Source organism: Mobula birostris, chromosome 1, assembly GCF_030028105.1.
Source record: "Mobula birostris isolate sMobBir1 chromosome 1, sMobBir1.hap1, whole genome shotgun sequence".
NCBI classification, from domain to species: Eukaryota; Metazoa; Chordata; class Chondrichthyes; order Myliobatiformes; family Myliobatidae; genus Mobula; species Mobula birostris.
Window position 1 is genome coordinate 228,404,431 of NC_092370.1, and position 18,621 is coordinate 228,423,051.

The 18,621-nt window shown below is 44.6% G+C and overlaps 1 protein-coding gene across 1 annotated transcript in view; it reads right to left on the bottom strand.

Moving 5' to 3' along the window:
* tshr (thyroid stimulating hormone receptor) overlaps nt 1–17,722 on the bottom strand; it is an 83,495-nt gene extending 65,773 nt beyond the window's left edge. The window contains exon 1 of the mRNA XM_072273157.1: nt 17,538–17,722. Within this exon, the coding sequence (XP_072129258.1) occupies nt 17,538–17,722 (185 nt within the window). The remainder of the gene's footprint in view (nt 1–17,537) is intronic.
* Nucleotides 17,723–18,621: the final 899 nt, after the last annotated feature.

The window sequence follows — 18,621 nt, forward strand, 5'->3', positions numbered from 1 at the left end:
GCCTGTTCCTGTGCTGTATGTTCTAAGTTCATGGGGTTGAGAGGAAAATAGATCAGCCATGATCCAATGATGGAGCACTCGATAGGATGAATGGCCTAAGTCTGCTCCCACATCATACGGTCTTATGACTCGATAAATCCTGGAGCTCCCTACTAACCAACACTGTTAAAAGAGCCCTCTCGTACTACTTATTCCCCACAGCCTTGCAGTGATTTGTTTTCAAATCCACCCCCACATCAAATTTCCACTCTCTTCTGAAACTACTTGCAGCAGCATTCAAACTGTGCATTCCAGAGCACAGCAATTTGCTGCATAAAATATCCTCGTTGCCCTTCAGGTTTTCTTGGCAACTGCTCTGCAAGATGTGCCCTCTGGCCACCATCCCTCCTCCCAGTGGAAACAGCTGTTTTTTTTGACATGCTATTCTAAAAATGTTATTATTGAAACGTTCCTGGCTCTGGGAGCCAAGCCATGTTGCAAACCCACACAAACCACTGGTTTGGATTTTTCCAGAAAACGCTGGTCATTATGCGTGGAATTGCCAGCATTTTGTCTGCCGCTGGGTGTGCGGTTCCTGAGTGCTTGAATACGAAGTTCAAAGTACATTTATTTGCAAAGTATGTATAGATCACCCTATACTACCCTAAGATTCATATTCTTGGGGGCAGTTCACAGTAGATGCAAATAAACACAAAAGAATCAGTGAAAAACTACACACAAAGATAGATAATCAAAGTGCAAAAGAAGGAAAACCATGCAGATATCTAAATAAATAATATTGAGGACAAGATTTGTAGAGTCCTTGGAAGTGAGGCTGTAGGCTGTGAAATCAGTTCAGTGTTGTGGTGACTGAAGTTACCCACACTGGTTCAGGAGCCTGATGGTTGTGGGGTAGTAATTATTCTTGAGCCTGGTTGTATGGGACTTGAGGCTCCTGTGCCTCCTTCGCAATGATAGCAGCAGAAGAGAGATCCCAAGCCTGCTGCCCCTTTTTGTTGGTGATTTCCCTGATCTTCTTGTGGTCCAGATGAAATGCAAATCACCATGATTCCTCCGTTTTTACACAAAGAGTATTGCCCATGAAATGAGTGAGAGGCTTCAGGGACTTTCAGAAGCATTCAAAACTCTTGGAGGGTTTGACAGCCAGCTAAGCCAACAGGTGTGGCTGTGGCTTGGCTGGATGTTGAAAGTATTTCAACTCTCTTAAAGATTAAAAAATAAAGATTTGCTTTATTTGTCACATGCATATGAAAACATACAGTTTAATGTGCTGTTTGCATCAACAACTAACACAGTCTGAGGATGTGCTGGGGGACCATAAGTATCGCCATGCTTCCGGCAACAACACAGCATGTTCACAACCTACTAACCCATGCATCTTTGGTATGTGGGAGGGAAGCGAAGCACCTGGAGATGTTGCTGGCTGTTCTATTACTCTTGGGATATGAAAGATCCACTGATGAGAAGCCTTAAGTGCTGGCCACGAGCAGGTTGATCACTGGTTCCTGCAGTCTCTCTGTAGAATTCTAACTTTCACCCTGGGATTTCACTGTGTTGTACAGTTCTACTCACCTGCAGCACAGAAAGAACATGAGACTACAGAAAGTGATCGACACAGCTCAAATGTCACAGGCAAAGCTCTCCCTACCTTTGAGTACATTTGCCACAGGAAAGCAGCAGCCATCAAAGACCCTCCACCATCCAGGCCATGCCCTCTTCTCACTGCTACTACCAGGCAAGAGGTACAGAAGCTTTCGGTCCCACACCACTAGGTTTAGGAACAGCTATCAGACTCCTGAACCAGTGTAGATAATTTCACTCACCACAACTCTGAACTATTCTATGACCTACAGGCTCACTTTCAAGGACTCTTTACAACTCACGTTCTCAGTATTATTTTATTTGCTCAGTTTGTCTTCCTTTGCATATTGGTTGTTTGTCAGCCTTTGTTCATGAATAGCTTTTCATAAATTCTGTTTTTTTTTTATATTGCTGTAAATGCCTGAAGAAAATGAATCTCAATGTTAACACATATGCACTTTGATGATACTTTTTACTTTGAACTTTGAAACATTAACGTTGATACTAATGTGACCTCAATGTGGCCAATAATATGAAGTTGAACAAATTCTACATGGGGTAATTCTAATGCATCCTCAGAATTCTAATGCGTCCTCAGAAAAAATTACTTGTAATTATAAGCTGTTTAGTGGAGATCTGCAATGTGGGAGGGGGAAGGTATAGGATGTCAGACTTCCACACATTAACAGCAATTTACCAAAACAGATCTTCTGCTCTTTTCCCCTTACAACTAAATAAAGATAATTTAGTTTCTGTCAGCTATTCTGCCTGTATAAGTAGGGCTAGCAATGGAATGCCCCTCATTCAACATGAGACATTCTGCAGGTGCTGAGCAATACAAACAAAATGGTAAAGGAACTCAGCAGGTCCGACAGCATTTATGGAGAGGAATAAATAGGCAACTTTTTGGGCTGAGACCCTTCATGAGGGTCAATGGAATCTATGGAGTGCAATAAACAGTCAATCACGACTGACGAAGGGTCTTGGCCCAAAACGTTGACTGTTTATTCCTCTTCATGGATGCTGCCAGACCTCCTGTGTTCCTCTAGCTGCGTGTGTGTGTGTGTGTGTGTGTGTGTGTGTGTGTGTGTTACCCATCGTTGAAGGCAGTAATCTCAGAGTGCAACCTTTCCTTCCTTGACCCAAGCTCCTGCCTCCTCTCAGAAGGTCTCCTGTTAACCTGCCTCGCTCTACTTTCAGCCAACTCGGTAGCTGGACCACGGTCAAAGACCATCACCTACACTGCCATGGCATCAATGGTCACTCCTGAGTCACCACACCTGCCTGCCTGGAGACAGCCCCATGCAGGCAACTTATTGATAGGATGCAGAGCTGGGCTGAGAAGTAGCAGATGGAATACAGTCTGAAGAAGTGCGAAGCGATTCACTTTGAAAGGTCAAACTTGAAGGCAGAGTACAAGGTTAATGGCAGGATCCTTAGTAGTGTGGAGGAACAGAGGGATCTTGGGGTCTACATCCATGGATCCCTCTAAGTTGCTACACATGTTGATAAGGTTGTTACAAAGGCATATGGTGAGTTGGCCTTCATTAGTCGGGAGACTGACTTCAAGAGCCATGAGGTAATGTTGCATTCTATAAAACTCTGGTTAGACAACACTTGGAGTACTGTGTTCAGTACTGATCACCTTATTATAGGAAGGACATGGAAGTTTTCGAGAAGGTGCAGAAGAGATTTACCAGGATACCGCCTGGCTTAAAAAACATGTCTTGAGTTTAGACAGGGCTTTTCTTTTTAGAGTGGAGGAGGATGAGAGGTGACTTGATAGAGGTGTACAAGATGAAAAGAGGCACTGACAGAGTGTTCAGACAGAGACTATGTCCTAGGGCAGCAATGATGGATGTTGCCAACTTGAGCCAGCGTTCCTGTAGAAACTACTGATGGTGGAGAGGGATGTACTAATGTATTGGGTTGAACCCACTGCTTTCTGCAGCTTCTTGCATTCCAGCACATTTGAATTGCCCTGAAAAGACCACAAAGCAACCACTCAACTTGAACGTGAAGTGATAAGGTTTAGAATCCATCTTGCTTGGGGGCGAACTCTGTGATGAGGTGGTGAGCTGTTTCTGTGGCACTCCTGAGGAAGTTGAGCAGGACCATTTCATCAACTGGAAAGCAGTGGAAAGTTAAGGAACAGCAGCCTTACCCTTGAGGGTTAAGGTGTTTTGCAAGGAACCTTGTCAGTGTTCAGCTTATTCTTTCCTGTTGGTGCTGACAGCTAAAAAATTCTCAGTTACACCTCAGCTAACAAAGCATAACACTTCCAGTGCTTTTTTTTACGGTAAGAAGAGTTTACAAGTGCTCTGTGCTTATCAATTCACTATTTCTGTCTGATTGCTCTAGAAGAGGTCTCATGTGTGTATTAGGGGTGACATTACCACTTCTGAATTTCCATGACTGACTGAAAGGGTGTGCAGCTCTGATGCAGTCATCAAATTTCATACTTACCTTCACTTATGATGGTGTGGCTAAGCACAGCTCTAATGCCATATTCAAGTTTGCTGATGACACTAGTGTCATAGGCCGATTAGAACACACCCCAAGAATTGTGTGCAGTTCTCGTTGCCCCACTGCAGAAAGGATGAGCTTAAACTAGCAAAGATTCACAAGGACATTGAGGGCTTGAGTCATGAGAGGGTGACTGGATGGGCTGACACTTTTACTCTGAAAAGGTGAAGGCTGAAAGGGGAACTTAGAAGTTTTTTTTTTTTAAACACAAGAGTCCATAAGACATGGGAACAGAATTAAGCCGTTCAACCTTTAAGTCTGCTCCACCATTCAATCATGGCTGATTTATTTCCCCTCTCAAGCTGTCCTGCCTTCTCCCGTTACTGTACCTTGAATGTCCTTACAAATTAAGTATCCATCAACCTCTGCTTTAAATATACTCAGTGACTTGGCCTCCACAACCATCTGTGGCAATGAAACCCCCAGATTCACCATCCTCCAGCTAAAGAAATTCCTCCTCATCTCTGTTCCAAAGGGATACCCTTCTACTCCATTATGAGGGGAATCAATGGAGTGGAATGGTCATGGTCTTTGTAGGGAACTAGAGGGCAAAGATTTAAGGTGAGAGGGAGAAGTTTTAAGGGGATCAGAGGGATAGGTTTTTCCATGCAGAGGGATAAGCTGCCAGAAGAAGCGGTAGAGAATGCTATAATTAAAACAATTTAAAAATTTTGGATGGGTACATGGATAGGAAAGGGTTAGAGGGATATGGGTATATTTAAAATAGAAGCTTGCAGGTTCTTAGTTAGTAAGGGTGTCAAAGATTATCGGGAGAAGGCAGGAGAATGGGAGTGAGAGGAAAAGTAAATCAGCGTTGATGGAATGGAAGAGCAGACTCAATGGGCTGAATGGTCTTTTTCTGCTCCTGTGTCTTGTGGTCTTACACAGACCCAGATGATGGGTCTCAATCCAAAGCATCGACTGTTTATTGCTCTCCATAGATATTGCTTGACCTGCTGAGTTCCTCCAACATTTTGTGTATAAATTGCTCTGAATTTGCAGCATCTGCAGAATATCTTTGTTAAAAAATGGGACCAGTTATGATATGCATCTCAGTCAACATAGATGAGTTGGGGCAAAGGGCTTGTATCCAAATGCCTTACTTAAGTTTGCTGACAATGCCACTGTCATTGGCCAAATCAAAGGTGGTGATGAATCAGGACATAGAAGGGAGACTGAAAATCCGGTTGAATGGTGCCACACCAACAACCTCTCACTCGATGCCAGCAAGACCAAGGAGCTGATTATTGACTTCAGCAAAAGGAAATCGAGCGGTTCATGAGCCAGTGCTCACTGGGGGATCAGAGGTGGAGAGGGTCCTGGGTTCAGCCTGTACGTGTAATTATGAAGAAAGCACGGCAGCACCTCTACTTCCTTAGAGGTTTGCGAAAATTCAGCATGACATCTGAAATTTTGACAAACTTCTATAGATGTGCGGTGGGGAGTACATTGACTGGATGCATCACAGCCTGATATGGAAACTCCAATGGTCTTGAATGAAAAATCCTACAAAATGTAGTGGATACAGCCCAGTCCATCGCGGGTAAAACCTTCCCCATCATTGAAAACAACTACATGGAGGAAAGCAGCACCTATCATTAAGGATCCCCACCACTCGGGACAAGCCCTCTTTTCACTGCTGCCATCGAGAAGATGCAGGAACCCCAGGACACACACCACCAAGTCCAGGAACAGTGACTACCCCTCAACCATCAGGCTCTTGTACCAGTGGGGTATCTCACTCAACTTCATCGCCCATCACTGAACTGTTCCCACAGCCTATGGACTGACTTCAAAGACTCTTCTCATGATCATTTATTGCTTATTTATTTACGATTAATATTTCTTTTTGCTTTTGTATTTGCACATAAAGACCCTGCTGCCCCCCTCACTGGACCCCCTGTAGTTTGCGTATCGCCCCAACCACTCAACAGATGATGCCATTGCCATCACCCTCCTGAACAAAAAAAAAGACACGTACGTTCGAATGCTGTTTGTAGACTTCAGTTCAGCATTCAACACAATCATTCCTCAGCACCTGATTGGTAAGCTGAAACTGCTGGGCCTGAACACCTACCTCTGCAACTGGATCCTAGACGTCCTGACTGGGAGACATCAGTCAGTCCGGATTGGAAGCAACATCTCCAACACCATCACACTGAGCACAGGGCCCCCCAGGGCTGTGTGCTCAGTCCACTGCTGCGGACCCACGACTGTGCTGCAACACACAGCTCGAACCACATCATCAAGTTCGCCGATGACACGACCGTGGTGGGTCTCATCAGCAAGAATGATGAGTCAGCATACAGAGAGGCAGTGCAGCGGCTAACAAACTGGTGCAGAGCCAACAACCTGTCTCCAAATGAGAACAAAAGAGATGGGTGTTGACTTCAGGAGAGCACGGAGCGACCACTCTCCGCTGAACACTGACGGCTCCTCCATTGAGATCATTAAGAGCACCAAATTTCTTGGTGTTCACCTGGCGGAGAATCTCACCTGGTCCCTCAAAACCAGCTCCATAACAAAGAAAGCCCAACGGTGTCTCTACTTTCTGTGAAAGCTGAGAAAAGTCCATCTCCCACCCCCCCCCCACCCCATCCTCACCACATTCTACAGAGGTTGTATTGAGAGCTTCCTGAGCAGTTGCATCACTGCCTGGTTCTGGAATTGTACCGTCTCGGATCGCAAGATCCTGCAGCGGATAGTGAGGTCAGCTGAGAATATCACTGGGGTCTCTCTTCCCGCTATTATAGACATTAACACCACACGCTGCACCCACAAAGCTAACAGTACTGTGAAGGACCCCATGCACCCCTCATACAAACTCTTCTCCATCCTGCCATCTGGCAAAAGGTACCGAAGCATTCGGGCTCTCACGACCAGACTGTGCAACAGTTTCTTCCCCCAAGCCATCAAACTCAATACTCTAGACTAGACTGACATCTATATCATTTATTATTATATTGTAATTTGTCCTCTACTCTGCCTATTGTCTTGTTTATTAATTATTGTACTGCCCTACACTGTTTTGTGCACTTTATGTAGTCCTGTGCAGGTCTGTAGTCTAGTGCAGTTTTTATGTTTGTTTTACATAGTCTAGTGTAGCCTTGTGCTGGCTCACGTAGTTTAGTGTAGTTTTGTGTTGTTTCATGTAGCACCAGGGTCCTGGAGGAACGTTGTTTTATTTTTACTGTGTACTGTACCAGCAGTTGTGGTCGAAATGACAATAAACTTGATGACTTCACTTGACTTGAGTTGCTGTCTTTTGCACATTGGTTGTTTGCTCTCCCTGTTGCGTGTGATTTTTCATTGAATCTAATATAGTTCTTGGATTGATTGAATATGCCCACCAGAAAACGAATCTCAGGGTTGTAACAGATGATACATATATATTTTGTTAATAAACTTAATTTGAACTTTGTATCTGTACTGTATTACTCTATGATTCTAAAGGATGGAACAGATTGGAAAGCAACCTTGGCATAATCTCTGGATAGACCCTTCACTGCGTGGACTTGTTCACTGTCACCTTTCCTGGAGAATTAGGGGTGGACAATAACTGCTGGTCTTGCTGTCCACTCCTGTGAATGACTCCATGCTGTACAACTCAATGAATCACATACTCATTCACGAAGGGTTGATACATTCTCTGTATGAATGAAAACAGAGAACATCTTACAGGAGACTCTGTTATATTGTTATTTCATGCTCGTTATTTATTACTATTTATTTATATCTGCATTTGCAGAGTTCATTTACAGTTTCTGATGTTTACAGTATATAGTTATCGTTCGACAGATTTGCTAAGTACGCCAGCAGATAAAGAATCTCAGGGTTGTATGTGGTGACACATGTACTCTGATAAAAAATTTTACTTGGAACTTTGAGAAGACCACCCACAACCTTGGAATGTTGCAGGGGTTTTTTGGGCAACTAGCTAATCGCTAAATATACAAGAAATTTGGCAGATAATTTGCAAAAACTGAGGCTAGGTCCACACTAGACCAGATAATTTTGAAAACGCCCATTTCACGTAAAAACAATAGGCATCCACACCAGGTGTTTTTGAAAATACCTCCGTCCACATTAAAACGGGTATTTGGGTGAATCTCCACCTACTGGGCATGCGCAGGACACATCTATAGAAAACAAGCAAAGAGGAAACGGTATACTTGGTGCGCGTTTGTCCAGTTACAGACTAGAAAAACTTAAAAGGAAATTGCCAAACGACAGACAGCTGTTGGCTCTCATGCAGGACGGCTTAAAACTTAAAAAACAAATACTGGAGTGTACGGAGGCAACCGACAGGGAGTTCACGGACAGCATGACCTGGCTGACAATAAACATTGAAAAACTGACTAACTCTGTTGCAGAGGGATTTGCAATGATGAGGAATATGATGGCTCCCCCCGCCCCCAGTACTTTTCACCGCCACAATAGCTGCACATACGGACACACAGACCCCCGGGTGGCCCCACCACATCTTCCCCACTCCCACAGAGGGGTCACCCTGGAAACATTTCCTACAGCCATAGTCTCTTCACCAATGAAAGGGACAGCAGGTTTTTTAAAAACCTCCAGTTACCCCATATACGCTACAACGCCCAACTGGCGTTTTCAGATTTAAACACTCTGGAGAGCATTTTAGAAAACCTCTGTTTTCCAGGGAGAAAGATGCCGTTTCAGTGTGGACAGAGGGTCAAAATGAAGAGAAAAAGCTTTGGTTACATTTATCCGGTCTAGTGTATCAAAATAGACGTCCAAAGAGTCACAGAGCACTACAGTACAGAAGCATTATTCTGCCTAGTCCCACCGACCTGCATGGCCATCCGTACCCTTCCCATCCATGTACTTATCTAATCTTCTCCTAAATGTTGAAATCGAACCCGTATCCTCAGGAATCACTGGACTTCAGCCACCTGCCTCAACCTCTTCCTTTGGCAGCTGATTTTACCCCTTGGTGAAAAAGTTGCCTGCTGGGTATTAAATCTCCCATCCTTACCTTAAACCTATACGCTCTAATTGTTGATACCCCAGCCCTGGGAAAAAGACTGTGTACATTCTCTTTGAGTATGGGGAAACACAGAAAAACGCTTTGTGAACAATTTACAAAACTTCTAAATTTGCTTTGTCTGAACTACGTTCACTGCAATCTACAGCCTGTAATTTCCCTTTAAGTAACGTAATTTTGAACTGTTAACAAACTACTAATTTCACGATCTTCTGAAGGACTGAGGAAACTTTAATCTCAAAAATGCAGTTATGGCATCTTTATATTGCCACAACTGGAAGAGAGAGAAGAGGGGGAGGACTCCAAATCAGACTAAAACATCAAGGTATGAAACTTCCTCTACCCATTAACTTGTTAGCAAATGAATGGTTGCTAGAGAACAAGAATGAGCACCTTGCTGTATCAGAGGAAAATGAAGGATTGCTGCGTTCTCTGTTTCATGGAGACATGGCTGACCTCAAACATGCCAAATACGTCTGTAAGATCCAAGGGCTTTTCAATACAGCAGACGAATTGGACTGCTGATTTGGTGAAGGCAAAAGGTGGACGTCTGTGTTTTATAATAAGCTCTTCATGGTGCTCGGATGTAGCAGTTTTGTCGCACACTTGTTCACCCGACCAGGAACATCTAACGATGAAGTTCCGTTCGTTCTACTTATTGAGAGTTCTCGTCCATGATCCTGACCGCAGTTTACATACCCCAAAAGGCCACTGTTAAGCAAGCACTTAATGTATTAAGTGGTCTGATCATCTGACTGTCCACCTCCTATCTGCATAGAGGCAGAGGCTAAAGAGTCCAGAGATAAGGACAACAAAAAGGAGGTTGCGGGAGGTAGAGAAGCAGCTACAGGATTGCTTCAAGTCAGTGGACTGGACCTTGTTCAAGGATTCATCAGAGGATCCGAACGAATACACTATGGTTGTCACAGACTTTATAGCAACAGTCGTAGGTGAGTGTGTCCCCACAAAATCATTCACAGTCTTCCCCAACCAGAAGTCTGGATGAACCATGAGATCCACAATCTGCTAAGGGTCAAATTAGTGGTGTTCAAGTCTGGCAACCAAGTAAAATACCAGGGGTCCAGATACGACGTCCAGAAAGCAATTTCACACGTGAAGTAGCAATTCCAGATCAAACTTGGATCACTGCAGAATGCTCAAAATCCCAAGTTCAAAGTACATTTTATTATCAAGGTGTATCAACTTTATACAACCCTGAGACTCGTCTCCGTACAGGCAGACAAAGAACCCCAATAAAATCCATTATAACAAGAGAAGATCGGCAAACGCCCAGTGTGTGCAGAGAGAGAGAAAAAGACATGTAAACAATACAAGCAAGCAAACAGCATTCAGAACTGAAGCTCAGGACTGCAGCTGATCCGGAAATCCACTAGTTTAGGCCACAACCTCAAACCAGCACAGAGACGAGCAAACCCCATGGAGCAGCAAGATGAACCAACCCTTCTCTCGTTCCGACCCTGACACCCCAACCATTTCAATTTGACCCAGCGCTTCAATTGTCCAAGCCTCGGGATGTTCTTTGCCCAAGGGCTTAGGCTCCAACGCCTTAATTCGACCAGCAGCCGGCCTTTCCAATTCAGCTCGCTTCTTAAATCAATCAAACCTCAGATATTTCCTCACTTTGCCTCGCCTCGTTCTGCCGCATCAAATTGCCTGCAAGTCTGCTCCACCCCGGACATGTTGCAACCGTTCTGCCCCAGCAAGACTCCAGCCACACCGTAAAAATGCCAGGTCGTACAGGTGAATGCACAGGCTACTGCTTGTAACGATGGTTTACCAGAAAAACTATGAATAACAAAATACTTAGTTGCTTCCTTTGTTTCATAGTCACCAGCAAGTAATGAGAATCAGAATCACGTTTATTATCACCGGTATGTGACGTGAAATTTGTTAACTTAGCAGCAACAGTTCAATACAATACATAATCTAGCAGAGAGAAAAAAGAAACAAACAAGTATATCAATTATATATATTGAATAGATTTTTAAAAAAACATGCAAAAATAGAAATACTGTATATTTAAAAAATGAAGTAGTATTCTTGGATTCCGTGTCGATTTAGCAATCTGAAGGCAGAGGGGAAGAAGCTGTTCTTGAATTGCTGAGTGTGTGCCTTCAGGCTTCTGTACCTCCTACCTGATGGTAACAGTGAGAAAAGGGCATGCCCTGGGTGCTGGAGGCCCTTAATAATGGACGCTGCCTTTCTGAGACACCGCTCCCTGAAGATGTCCTGGATACTTTGTAGGCTAGTGCCCAAGATGGAGCTGACTAGATTTACAACCTTCTGCAGCTTCTTTCGGTCCTGTGCAGTAGCCCCTCCATACCAGCCAGTGATGCAGCCTGTCAGAATGCTCTCCACGGTACAACTATAGAAGTTTTTGAGTGTATTTGTTGACATGCCAAATCTCTTCAAACTTCTAATAAAGTATAGCCGCTGTCTTGCCTTCTTTATAACTGCATTGATATGTTGGGACCAGGCTAGATCCTCAGCGATCTTGACACCCAGGAACATGAAACTGCTCACTCTCTCCACTTCTGATCCCTCTATGAAGATTGGTATGTGTTTCTTCGTCTTACCCTTCTTGAAGTCCACAATCAGCTCTTTTGTCTTACTGACGTTGAGTGCCAGGTTGTTGCTGTGGCACCACTCCACTAGTTGGCATATCTCACTCCTGTACCCCCTCTCGTCACCACCTGAGATTCTACCAACAATAGTTGCATTGTCAGCAAATTTATAGATGGTATTTGAGCTGTGCCTAGCTACACAGTAATCCCTTAAACCAGCAAGTAGGGCCATCTTAAACCAATGAAGTGGCATCTGCTGTGGACCTGTGGTGACAGTGGGCAAGTTGGAGCAGATCTAAGTTTCTTTTTAGGCAGGAGTTGATAGGTTTCATCACCAGCCTCTCAAAGCAGAGTGGATGTAAGTGTTACTGGACAATAGTCATTGAGGCAGGTTACCACGAACTTCTTAGGCACTGATAGAACTGACAGCTGTGACAGGGCTTGAATGCCATCACCTCCTACAAAGTGAAACCAAGTGACATGCTGTAGGTGACCACGAGGTTTTGCTCCCAGATGAGCTCAGTTTTTTATGCTCGCTTTGACTTTCATAACATGGAGGCACCTTCATGAACTCCCAAGGCCACAATGACCCTGTGATTTCAGTCTCCGAGGCCAATGTGAGAGTATCCTTCAGGAGGGCGAACCCATCGAAAGCATCTAGCCCAGACGGGGTACCTGGCTGCGTACAAAAGACCTGTGCCGATCAACTGGCTAGAGTTTTCACTGAGATCTTTAACCTCTCGCTTCAGCAGTCTGAGGTACCCACCTGCTTCAAACAGCAGATGGCATTAATTAGATTAGTGCCTCAGAACGTGGTAACCTGCCTCATTGACAATCATCCAGTAGCACTTACACCACTGTAATGAAGTGCTTTGAGAGGTTGGTGATGAAATATATCAACTCCTGCCTGAGGAGCAACTTGGATCTGCTGCAATTCGCCTATTGCCACAACAGGTCCACAGATGATGCCATTTCATTGGCTCTTCACTCAACCCTGGAATATCTGAATAGTGAAGATGTATACAGTGGGATGCACTCCATTGTCTACAGCTCGGCATTCAATACTATCATTCCCTCAAAAATAATCAATAAGCTTCAAGACCAGGCTTCAATACTTCCTCCCTTGTAGACCCCAGTCATTTCCCATTGGCAACAACATCCCTTCCATTAGCACCTGCTTTACTTCCTTTATACAGATGACTGTGAAGCTAAGCACAGCTCCAATAGCATATTTATGTTTGCTGACAACACCACTGTCATTGGCCGAATCAAAGGTGGTGATTAATCAGCCTATAGGAGGGAGGGGCCGCATATATCAGGGGGAAAAGAACAGTTGAAGATTTGAGCCGAGGCCCTTCATTGGTGTTGAAGAGTCTCCATCAGGCCCTGGGGACTTATCCACCTTCATGTTCATCAACATTACTTCCCTCTTTATCTCATAATGCCCTAGCATATTAACATTAACAAATTCCGTACTGATTTCATTCTCCTCCACATCCTTCTCGGTAAACACTGATGCAAAGCACCTCATTTAAGGCCTCACTAAGATCCTTCACCTTCAAGCACTTGTTCCTTCCCTTATCCTTGAGTGGTTCTACCTGCTGCCTAGTTATCTTCTTGCTCCTGATATACGTCTAAAATGCCTTGGGATTCTCTTTAATTCTACTTGCTAATGACTTTTCACGGCCCCTCCTAGCTCTCCCAATTTCCTTCTTGAATTCTCTTCTGGTTTCTTTCAATTCCCAAGGGTACTACAGGTATCCCCCGCTTTTCGAACGTTCACTTTACGAAACCTCACTTATGAAAGACCTACATTAGTACCCTGTTTTCGCTAACAGAAGGTGCTTTCACTGTTACAAAAAAGGCAGCACGCGAAAAAAAAATCAGCGCGCAATAAAAGGCAGCGCACCACGTGCCCCAAGCAGCCGCTCTCCCCCGGATTCGGAATGCAATGTCGCCGGCATTGCTTAAACACATGCCTGTGAGCAGGTGTTTGCAAGTTGAGTTCTCAGGTATCGGAAAAGCCTGAAAGAGCTCGTAAGGGTGTTACACTTAGCGTAAAACTAGACATAATTAAGCGTTTCGATCGTGGTGAACGAAGTAAGGACAAAAACAACAGGAATTCTGCAGATGCTGGAAATTCAAGCAACACACATCAAAGTTGCTGGTGAACGCAGCAGGCCTGATGTTCTGACGAAGGGTCTTGGCCTGAAACGTCGACTGTATCTCTTCCTAGAGATGCTGCCTGGCCTGCTGAGTTCACCAGCAACTTTGATGTGTGTTGCTTGAAGTAAGGACAAAGTAAGTTTGGCTTGTGGAAGCTGACGAAGATGATGTTGAAGAGGTTTTGGCATCCCATGACCAAGAACTGATAGATGAAGAGCCAATGCAATTAGAAGAGGAAAGGATAACAATCGAAATCAAATGAGTAATAATAAAGTACGACTTTAATTTTGAAAAGGTACGCCAGTTTAGGGGATATTTGCAGGATGGTTTGAGTGCTTACAAAGAACTGTATGATAGAAAAACTCAGCAGTCAAGCAAGCCTTCCACATCAGCCACAACAGACTACGAACCTCGACCTTCGACGTCGAGGCAGGCAGTTATAGGAGAAGATGAGCTGCCTGCTCTAATGGAAACAGACGATGAGATGACACCCCAGTGTCCCACCACCCCAATACCCAGGCCGCGGACAGATACCGATTCGCGGAAAATGCAGCAGCAGCCGGGAGACACACAGCACACCTTTAAGAAAAAAGCCGAAATAAACAAGCTAATTAATTAGGTGCCAGCACCTAATTAATTAGCTTTGTTTATTGTGGCTTTTTTCTTAAAGATGTGCTGTGTGTCTCCCGGCTACTGCTGTACCCCTGTATGCTTCACGGCAATGTATCGGGTCGCTGCCCAGAGGGTGGGGGCCACTGCACCACCCCAACCTCCGACTCAGCCTAACACACCATTATCACTGTGCTCGACGCTGTCCCAATTCCGGTAAGTGATACTACACTGTACATACATTATTTCTACTTTATATCGGCTGTGTATTTTTATGTGATATTTGGTATGATTTGGCAACTTCATAGCTTAAAGGTTACTGGAGAGCGCTTGCGCCGTGTTTTTGCCAACGGCGCTTGCGTGAGATTTTCGCTACGGAGAACAGTTCAGGCAATGATCGTGGAAAAGTATTTCTACTTTATATAAGCTGTGTATTTATCACATCATTCCTGCTTTTACTATATGTTACTCTTATTTTAGGTTTTATGCGTTATTTGGCATGATGTGGTAGGATATTTTAGGGTCTGCGAACGCTCATAAAATTTTCCAATATAAATAAATGGTAATTGCTTCTTCGCTTTACGACATTCCGGCTTACGAACCGTTTCATAGGAACGCTCTACCTTCGGATGGCGGGGGAAACCTGTATTTGATTTTTTTTTTAAATCTTACATGCTATATTGACCTTGACATCCTAGTCCTTCTTTTGTACTGAAACATACCCGTTCTGTATTCTTTGCAGATGGTTTTAATAAACTCTCCACCTGTCAGCTGCGCACTTGCCCAAAAAAATTGTTCCCAATTAACTCTCCCTAGTTCGTGCTGTTGTTGCATGACTCAAGGCACCGGAGAAAAATATTGGCAGAAATGAAGCAATGAAGAAATGAGAAAACAAGATACAATGGGCATCGTACGGAGACATTTTCAGTGGAAGGATCTCACTGGCCCAACATGGGGCTTGATATTTTATGTGCTAAACATCAAAGGAGAGTTCCATATTTACAATGCTCTTAGAAACTACACACAACCTCCACACCTCCTGATTCGCACCCACACCACACAAGACATTTCAATGTTTTAATCAGCATTGTCTGGTCTATGATCCATGGCTCTTAGAAACCTATTATTCATTTAAATTAAATCTACAATTTGCATTCAGATTTGAAGATTGGTTGCCGAGAAGTCATTTGGGCAAAGGGACTTCTTTCCATACAACTATGACTCTTTGAAAACATACTTAAAGACACATGTATGTAGATGCACATACACACAAATGTACATGCATGCATAAACATACATGAGAAAACACATGAATACACAAACACACGAATGCACACACCAACACACTGGTGTGTAGGATTTCCAAAATACACAGCAATATCCCACTGAGGCCATTCCAGCAGCCTCTATCCCATTGAGTCTGTCATTCAATCATGGCCAATTCATTATTCCCTCTCATTCATTCTCCTGCCTTCTCCTTGTGTCCTTCAACACTCTTACTAATGAAGAACCCACCAAACTCCATTTTATATACACCCAACGACTTGGCCTCCACAGCCATCTGTGACAATGAATTCCAGATTCTCCATCCTCAGGCTACAGAAATGCCCCTCTGAGCTGCCTACCATGCTGACTTGGAAACATATTGGCAGGTCCTTCCTTGCGGCTGACTCCCAAATCCTGGAGATCTCAACCCAACAGCGTGGAGGGAGCACCTGTCCCATTAGTTCACATTAGCTTGCTCTCCACCTTCATGAGGGCAATGAGTGGAACAGCTATAAAAACCTCATCAGCGACGTTCACGTTAGCCACATGATAAAATACAAACCCGGACATATGGAACCACATACGCAATGCTCCACTGCACGTGTTGAGTAACACACACAAAACAGAACTCCCGACGGAAGACTCGGCCCGAAACGTGGGCTATTTATTCCGCTCCTGCGAGTTCCTCCAGCAATTTTTGCCGTGTTACTCTGGATTTCCAGCATTTGCGGAATCTCTTGTGTGTATGATTTGCTGCTTGTACTGAACTGTGCTCATGTGTGAATGATCCCTGACTAAAAGCATCTTCTGTCCCAAGAGGTGAATAAGCCCTAAACTTATATCCGACCCTTTGTAAAGGGTAAACACGAGGAATTCTGCAGATGCTGGAAATTCGAGCAACACACATCAAAGTTGCTGGTGAACGCAGCAGGCCAGGCAGCATCTCCTGACGAAGGGTCTCGGCCTGAAACGTCGACTGTACCTCTTCCTAGAGATGCTGCCTGGCCTGCTGCGTTCACCAGCAACTTTGATGTGTGTTCCTTTGTAAAGGGGTTTACCCAGCGGCGTTCAATATTTCGACGGATTCCGTGGCTTCCAGCCGTTACTGCGTGCGGCGACTGTTCCCGGGGGTCAGGTGGGGACAATTATATTATTTCTGCCGGTTTAGCAATGCAGAAACTCTTACAAGCGGTGTGGAATGGGAAAAGGGATTGCTACCTTGCATCTGTCCTATAGCCTCAACCACCAGGTCGCTGACATTAACCCGGATAAGAAACAATAGCGCTGCACCGTGAATGCAGGGGCCAGGTAGGGCTGGCTGGTGGTTTATAATCTAGCGGGAGGGACCGACCCCTGCGTAAAACATTGGAGCGCAACCAGGCCATTCAGCCCATCGAGTCTGCTCCGACATCCCACCGTGGCTGATCGATTTCCCCTTCCAGTCCCATTCTCCTGCCTTCTCCCCGACACTTCTAATACTCTTACTGATCAAGAACCGCTTTAAACTTTATCGATCGCTTTAAATATACCCAATGACTTGGCCTCCACAGAGAACTGGAGCAATGAATTTCACAGATTCACCACCTTATGGCTAAAGAAACTCATCATCTCTTTAGCCAGAAATGATGCCCCTTATATTCTGAGGCTGTGCCTCTGGTCCTTGACTCCCCCGCTATAGGAAACATCCTCTCCACGCCAACTCTATACTTAGCCGGCTAAATGCAAAGTCCTTGCCCCTCCGTGCTCGGTCACCCCGTGGGAGGAGAGCTCGCACTCAGAGGTCGGCTACTCACATGTTCTCCGTGCTCCGGGGGAAAGTCGGAATGTGATCGATGGACTTGCAGATTATCTTTAAGGAGTTCCACTCTGAACACTCGCAGGCGCTCGGGCATTGACCCGTCTCACGTTCGCTTCCAGCCCGGCTCAGTCCCGTGGAGACTCTTGTCAGAGTCAGCGCCTGCAAGGTTAGCAGAAGCATCGTCCGACTCAGTCTCCCTCAGGGCAAACCATTCAAGGAAGCTTGCAAATCTTTTCTCTAACTTCCCAAAATAATATTGCAGCGTTACATTAGAGTTCCCGCCGCCAGGAGTACTCACGCAGGTTTGCAAAGGCGTTCATGCCAGCGCTGGTGATCCCAGGAGCTGCGAGTTGATTGACAGTTTACCGTCCTCCTCTACCTTGCCCGTTCAAATAATTGCAAACGGGAAGCAATGAACCAGTTTTTGAAAATGCACTATTTAGAAGCTCTTACTCTCTTTCGTTCCACTGTCGGTGCAACGGGTTGTAGTGTATTTTTAAGCATAGAAACAGGCCCCAAACGTTGACCTTTACTTCCCCCTCTCCCCAAAGATGCTGCTCACCTGCTGATTAACCCACACAAAATGCTGGAGGAGCTTAGCAGGATCTATGGGCTTTGTCTTGGTTACCAATTTTACACCCAAATTAGAGCTCATTGACTTTCTTAATAAGTGGAGTCATGCTCCGTCTTTGGGATTTAAGCATATCCTCGGCACCAATATAACAGAAAGTATTGCAGCTGTTGCAACAGTGGCGAGGCATTTTGCTATCACAAATACTCCTGAAAAAAATCAATTATTATAATGAGTACACACAATATGCTATGCGCATAGAGCATACGCATCAATGTGATTGCAAACCAATAAAATGTAAATACAATGCACAGAAGGGTGTGTGCTGGATGCTTTTACAGCCTTTCTAAAACCTGTTCTGCCATGCAGTATCCACCCTGCCTAAGCATGCCAAGAAAGAAACATTTCGGCTTACATTGTGGGCGAAAGAGCTGATTGTGGACTTCAGTAAGGGTAAGATGAAGGAACTCATACTAATCCTCATAGAGGGATCAGAAGTGGAGAGAGT